Source organism: Sinocyclocheilus rhinocerous, unplaced genomic scaffold (assembly GCF_001515625.1).
Source record: "Sinocyclocheilus rhinocerous isolate Xijiao unplaced genomic scaffold, SAMN03320098_v1.1 scaffold755, whole genome shotgun sequence".
Classification (NCBI taxonomy): Eukaryota; Metazoa; Chordata; class Actinopteri; order Cypriniformes; family Cyprinidae; genus Sinocyclocheilus; species Sinocyclocheilus rhinocerous.
The window spans coordinates 435,585-443,221 of NW_015659385.1; the positions used below are offsets into that span (position 1 = coordinate 435,585).

General features: G+C 37.8%; 1 protein-coding gene across 2 annotated transcripts in view; it reads left to right on the top strand.

Annotated features, from left to right (window-relative positions):
• Positions 1-1,867: 1,867 nt before the first annotated feature.
• tsn (translin) overlaps positions 1,868-7,637 on the top strand; it is a 9,295-nt gene continuing 3,525 nt past the window's right edge. The window contains exons 1-6 of one of the 2 annotated variants that reach the window (XR_001637947.1): positions 1,868-2,143; positions 2,452-2,545; positions 2,616-2,712; positions 2,827-2,942; positions 3,029-3,108; positions 5,063-5,383. Coding sequence is in view for 1 of the 2 variants with exons in the window: in XM_016532394.1 (XP_016387880.1) it covers positions 2,078-2,143; positions 2,452-2,545; positions 2,616-2,712; positions 2,827-2,942; positions 3,029-3,108; positions 5,063-5,293 (684 nt within the window). In the remaining variant the exon portion in view is untranslated. Of the gene's footprint in view, positions 2,144-2,451; positions 2,546-2,615; positions 2,713-2,826; positions 2,943-3,028; positions 3,109-5,062; positions 5,800-7,637 lie in introns of those variants that run through there. The other variant, XM_016532394.1, reaches the window with a different exon arrangement.

Here is a 7,637-nt window from a genome sequence, read left to right on the forward strand (position 1 = left end):
AGGCGGCTCACTAGGTTTCAGCAGGGACTGGCGCTCTCTCTGGCAGCGGCAGGTCGCAGCGCCACTTCCGGTGGCATCCCCAGATGCCGCGGCAGCTGCCACGGTCTTTCTCGCCGTTTCTGCTGTTTGCTCGGTAAAACTATGTTCTCAGTGGCGTGCCGTGATGTTTTTTTTTAAATGATGATGCAAAGTTCTCACATTTGTATTATTATTATTATACATTTTGTATCAGTTGCCATAGTTCTTGCCAGGAGTCAAAGGCAGCTGCCACTAGTCGTTCCTGGCAGCTGCCAGAGTTCGTGGAAGCTGCCACGGTCTTTCTCGCCGTTTCTGCTGTTTGCTCGGTAAAACTACACTGTACTCAGTGGCGTGCGGGGATGTTTTTTTTTAAATGATGATGCAAAGTTCTCACAATTGTATTATTATTATTATTATTATACATTTTGTATCAGTTGCCATAGTTCTTGCCAGGAGTCAAAGGCAGCTGCCAGAGTTCGTGGCAGCTGCCACCGTCTTTCTCGCCGTTTCTGCTGTCTGGTCGGTAAAACTACACTTTTCTCAGTGGCCTGCAGTGTTTTTTGTTGCTTTTTTTTTTACACACTAAAACAACCCGAACTTCATTTAAATGATTGACAGTAACAGATCTGACCTAATGTAACACTTAACAATGACAGTCAGCGATATGACAGTATGATATGAAAATGACATTTAACAATTGACCCCCCCCCCTTCAAAAAAATAAAAAAAAATAATTAAATAAATAAATAAAAAAACAAATAAAACATATACATATTTAGGGTTTAGACACACCGAGACATCTTAGACTTTACATACACTCTTAAGGAGACGCCACTGAGTACAGTGTAGTTTTACCGAGCAAACAGCAGAAACGGCGAGAAAGATCGTGGCAGCTGCCAGAAACGACTAGTGGCAGCTGGGGATGCCACCGGAAGTGGCGCTGCGACCTGCCGCTGCCAGGATTTGCGCTTGCTCTCTCTCCTAGGTTTTGAGATACAGCCACACTCTCACTGACAACATAGTGGAGTGATACTAGAGATAGTATTTCTACGAACATGTATAATAAATATGCGACCAGACGTGTCTAGTCTAGAAGACAGTTGATCTGTTTAAAAAGACAAATGCAATGCATAAAAACGAGGAATAAAATAGCAAAAAAATTGTCCTAAGTCTGTACATGTTCTTTATAAATTAGTTTGTTATTATAAAAGCAGTTGTGCAACTCATTAGGCCTGCATTTGTAAAATGAATGAATAAATAAGATCCTTCCAAAGTCTTTTTTCAATTATGACCATTGTCTATTCTTGTGATTTTGGTTGCATTGCTGCTGACAGTTCTGAGTAACTACTATCATTTATTAGTGATTTATCTTGAAGTAAAAATTAGCATTTCTTTTATCTCTAGTCTATGCAGGGGTGTAGCACCAAATTGTGGGCCCCAGTCACACAACCAAGGGGGTGGGCCCCTCACAACACAACACCTCATCAATCATATTAATGATAATAATCATTATATCATTAGCATATATCATCATTAACACCTCGAAAGTTGTGTGAGAAAATAATGAAATATAAGACATTTATAAACATCACAGATAGAACAGATAGGCTTTATATAAAATAACATTGTAAAAAAAAAAAAACTCTAGATTTTTATTTAGATATTCTTGTCAAAACCTGGTTCCAATACCAAAATATATTTAACAGAGCTCTTCTTCTTCTTCTTTTTCTTAACGAGTTAAAAGCTTAATGATTTTGAGAAATTCCACTGAATAAAAAAAACTGAGTTGAATTTGAGCAAAAACAGTAGAGGGCGTCTGGATTACCAGCAACATGCGTGAAGAGAGACGATCATTACATCATTATAATGCGACGAACTGAGGAAGGGCAGATGTTAACGTGCATGCTGATGACTCCAATTATAACTACAGGCTGTTTGGTTCGCGAGCACGACGATTAATAAACAGTCTCTGTTTACATCCATACACTATCAAAATAGTGTATATTTTTGGAGCAGCTGGTCACAGTAAAGAGCGACGCACCAGCCAGCACATTTGAAGATGTCTGTAACGGAGATGTTTAGCTACATCCAAGGATTTTTGAGTGCTGATCAAGATATTCGAGAGGTACACAACTGCACTGACACGTAAAAAAAGATTTCCTTGGAGAAAAAGAAAGAAAGAAGAAGAAGCAACGTAAAGTCCTTTTGGATTGTTATGCACTTGTCGCAGAACCTCTTCATAAAATATTGCTTTATCAGTAATATTCACAGTAATACTATTTGTGACTTGTGAATTAGATAAAATAATGTGCAACGGATGTCAAAGTCTAGACAGAAAGATCTGCTAATCTCTTTTTGAATTTTGCTGTTTTTTTATCCATATAACGTTATGTGCTCTCGGATGACTCTCATCTTTCTATGCTCTTCCTGTAGGACATAAGAAAAGTTGTCCAAGTTCTGGAGCAGACAGCAAGAGAGATCCTCACTGTTCTTCAAAGTGTCCATCAACCAAGTGGTTTCAAAGACAGTAAGTTAAAATACTTGATCTTTTTGTCTACATAATGTCTTTTCTAATACATGTTCACTCCCTCCTCCAGTTCCCAGCAAGTGTTTGAAGGCTAGAGAGCTGTTCTGCACTGTAAGAAACCACACTGGAGAGCTGAAAACTAAGTTCCCTGTGGAACAGTACTATCGGTTAGTGTAGATGCCTCTTAAACTATTTTTTTCCCTCAATGATTGAATAGATCATGCTTCTGTTCTAGTCTTGATAATTATAATAAAAAATGGCACATCCTCATCTTTCCATAGGTATCATGAACACTGGAGATTTGTTCTTCAACGACTTGCCTTCCTTGCGGCTTTTGTGGTATACCTGGAAAGCGAGTCCTTGGTTACACGCGAGGAAGTGGCAAAAATACTTGCCAGTATGTAATGTTCATGTTTATTTCTATTGTATATCTTGAATACTTGTGAGACTTCTGTAGATTAATTCTAATTTACACTTACACAGTTGAAGTCGACAGAGAAAAAGGGTTTCATTTGGATGTGGAAGACTATCTTGCAGGAGTTCTTATTTTGGCCAGTGAGCTGGTAAGTGTTTTTCCTCTCTAATTCATTCAAACTATCAATCTTATCATCTTTAGTAGTATTAATGTTCCTGCTACTATATTTAAACATATATGCTTACATTAACTTAACATTAAAGGGATCAAGACATGGATTTTTTAATAAAATAAAAAAACTATTTTTAAGGGGCGCGTCCTTTAAGGCTTCTCAGTAAACAGCCACTGTTTTGATTGGCTAACGTCATTGCATAGGAAACAATATCACCGTCCCCTCACTATTGCATGTAAGTCGGTGTCATTAAAATGAAACCATCCACTTGTTTCTGACGCTGGGATCCTTCTGAAGGCTGTACAGAGACACAAATACATCACAATGAATATTCTTTACTCTTCCATTTGTCCTGTTGTCAGCAGACTCAAATGTGTTGAGTACATCAGAAATGGAAGTTTCTTTATACTGTGTCCAGTGTAGAAAGGGTCAATGATTATAATGGGATCCGTTTGCTTTTGACACAACTAAACACTCTCATTCGGTGTAGACAAATGTCAACCATTAAGCGAATGACTGCTAATGGGCGGGGCCTGTGGTGCGACAATGTATTTCCAAAGATTTTTGATATACAAAGACGGTGCACTCCTATTATTTACGAATGGGAGAAAGTGCAACACACAGTATGGCGGAATAGTCCCGCCTTCTCAGTAAAAGAGCCATTCGCCAGTTGATAAAATCATTGCGTCACTGCAGCTGCCGTTAGAATCTCAGGTTGCTGTAGAAACAGTAATTGTTCTAAGATGCACACTTAGAACTGCACGTATGTGTTGGCTGGTCTAATCTGAAAAACAAGCTTTTTTTATTCTATTTGAGCATAAGAAACGATGTCTTTGAACCCCATTCAAAGAGATAGGTGCTGTACTTGTATGACTAAAATAGCTGCAGAGAGGTGTTTCAAATATGGCTGCCGAGTGAATTGACTTGTCTTAAAGGGACTTTGGTATAAGTAACTATTTGTCGATGTATTGCTCCAGAGGCAGTCATATGCAAATGTATGTACCCATGGGACAACTCATTGGGTTGATGGTTTTTGTTGTAATGAGCTACAGCATCCATGGGTGAGGGTGTGGGCGTCACACAATATGATGCGTTGATAGTTCACCATTCGTTCATGATATACAGTACATTGTTATATACAAAGTACCGGTCACAATATTAGACATTCACTATGCAGTTATAGTGTCCAAAGGAATTCACGTTAACAATATTACTGCAACATCTACAAACGGAAATTTTTTGGGGGAAAAATAACGCTTTCAGTTGTATTCATCTTTAACTATATTTTTTCTTTTCGCTTTTTTGGGCAATAAATCACACTCATACAAGTGTAAGGAGTCATAGTGAGCGAGTTTGTAATTATAATTGTACAAAGTTATCCAAAAGAACCTACCGTTGATCTGCATTTAATGCAGACTGGGTGTCTAATTTTTTTCAGAATCTAAAAGACACTGGTGAACGAACTTTTTTCAGGTACAGGCAGAAATTTATGCCAAGTGGCAACCAGAATTAAGGGCCATTCACACGCGGTGTTGTGTTAAAAACAACTTGAGATGTGAGCAGCAGAATGGAAAAAAGTAAGGTTTTGAGGTCAAACTTATTTTAACTTGAGCGCCATGTTTTTAGAATGTCACAAAAGACGTAATCAGAATTGTCAAACAAGCATTGTCAAACGTTTTTTTTACATTAAAAAAAAAAAAATTGTAAAATGCAAAAATGTGTTCTTTGTGAACAGTCCCTACCCGTTGTGTTGGCATATCATTGAGATTGTTACAACGAGCCGCTAGATTATTTAAGATGTGCATTTATGATATTTTGAGGCATTATTGTGGATTTTGCCTTCTTGATGTGAAATAAACTTTGGCAAGAGCGGAAAGAATGCGAATGAAATTAAAAGCACAATGTACCTGTTGCATTTTTTTCCATTTAGTCGAGGCTGGCAGTGAACAGCGTGACCGCAGGAGACTATGGACGTCCGCTTAGGATCTCAAACTTTATCAACGAACTTGACTCTGGCTTTCGGTTGCTCAACTTAAAAAACGACCCTCTTCGCAAGCGCTACGACGGCCTCAAGTACGATGTGAAGAAGATCGAGGAGGTGGTGTACGATCTCTCAATCCGAGGCCTTGCTAAGGAGCAGGAGGCTGGAGGAGATAAGTAGAAGCGGTGTGGGAACGCAAGAGGCTGCGGGGCACTACCCTGGCTGAGATTCTCCACGACTGGAAGAGTGGTTAAACCTGTCTGTGAGCAGGTGGTCGGAGGAAGAGGGGAGGGAATGGAGGTTTTAAAGCCCCAGCAGCCTTGGGCGGTATCTTTTAAGCCACCTGCCCACCATGACCGAGATCAGTTCAGGTTTTAGTGGGGAGATCTCTTTCTCACGTTTGTTGAGAGATGCTTATGTACAGATGCATTTGTTTGCCTGTTTTTTTTCCCTTCTTTTTTTGATTGGATGCTTTTTACTATTATTGATGTTTTTGTCTCGGCCATGTCTCTTGTGAATCATTGTGCAGTCAAACAAGAAGGAAAAAAAAAAATTTTTTTGGGTGGGAGATACTTAAAAATGCTGTTAAAAACCGAAGTTCTGTGCCTGTTTTGTGGCTTTGTGTCCAGTTGAGTCATCAAGATGTTTTCTTGATGTTAAACTACATAAATATTACATTTGACACACACCTATACTTATTGATTTATTGGATTGGGTTTTGTACCCAAGCACTTTTCTTGAATGTAACGGTTCAAATCACATGTTAATGGTATCTTGCCAAGGTGTACATGGAGATAAATTTGAAAACCTGTGCCAAAATGTTTAGTTTCATGCCGTAAATACATATTAAATCTTTAAAACATCTAGTGGATTCCTTAACCACTGGTTTGCTGTTGGTACATATTTATACTTTCATGTATTTCTCCATTAAAAAGACAGTTCATACAGTAATTATTATTTACTCGCCCTCATGTCGCTCCAAACCTGTCTGACTTACTTTCTTCTTGGAAACACAATATTTTTTGTCCATGCAATGTCAACAGGGGACTAGTGTTGTTTTGGACCCCATTGATTTTAATTGTGGAGAAAAATCACTGTAAACATCTTCAATATCTCTTCTTTTGTGATGCACAGAAGAAAGTTATACAGGTTTGGATGAGGATGAGGAAATAATGACAGAATGTTAATTTTTGGATTAGTACTTGAGATCAAAGTGATTTATTAGTGCAGATTTGACCGCTGGTTTATCCCTTCTGCTTTTCGGTTCATATGTTTCTTTCCTTTTGTTCTGGCTCTTATGTTGTTGCATGCAAAAATAACACTAAAACCTTCCAAACAGATGTTTTCAAAGGACAAACTGCCAGTGCATTTGTTTTCCTTTGTAAAGGTTTATGGCAACTTTTAATGTTCCTCCGTTTTGTTTGTGGATTCTTAGTGCATTGACTTCTTTTCATTGCTCTTCTTGTTGTGGCTTCTTTGTGGGTGCATGTTTTATCTGCTCTTTCAGTGTTTTTGGGGGGCTTTTACTTAAAATGGTTAAAAAAGAAATTCTCTGCAATAATGCGTTGTATTCTTTGTTTCTCTCCAAAGACAGATTTCTCAGAGAGAGATTTCTTAACTTTTCTGAGTATTTGCATTTGAAATGCCTGTGTTCATGTGGTGTTTCGACTTTCGCTTTTCACTGGGAAAACATTCGCTTGTTCACTAATGTTATGTAATAAAGATTCACACTGGGAATAATGTTCTCAGAAAATATGGAGTCACTTGAGAGAGATGGATACTCGTCATTTTTAATTGTAATTCACAATATTTTACACAACAGAAAAAAATATTAAATTAGGATTTTTAAGAACGGAAAAAAGTATTTTATCAGCTTGACTGGTCTCAGCTCTCAGTCCTGGCAGGTTCAACTCTTTTCATTCTGTAATGTGGAAGCTACAGTATGATATTTCTAACAGTATCAGTGCCATCGGTAAAAACAGTAAATATTCATGTTGAAACCTAAACACCTAAATCCAGTGATATTGACAATTTCTATCCATCAGTATTGAGTTTATACATACAGAGAGACCAGAATGACTGTGATTGATTGCTATTGCTGAAGTCAACTGTGGTTCTTTTTCTCTTAAAGCTAAAACAATCTTTAAAACAAAGTACAATAAAGCTTTGTAAACTGCAGAACAACGTCCTCGGTCCAGTTTTAGGACCTTCATATTAAAGTGCATCAAACAAAAAAATTTAATGAGTTGTCATAAAGCACAGTCTGTATGTCAATGGGAAGTCAGAATATAATAGCAGCTACTGAAAAATTATACATCTGTTTCTCAATTTGACATAAGGCCTGATTCGTGGGTAAAAGGAGAGGAAAAACTTGAATAAAATAGTACAAAGGACTCATTCAGTATCAAAGAAACAAAGGCACATATTTTCTCCCCCTCAGAGATCACAAAGAAAACCAAAATTGTAATTATAAGCTACATCATTTTGGGGGGAAACATCCAATTGACATTTTTTCTATTTGAAG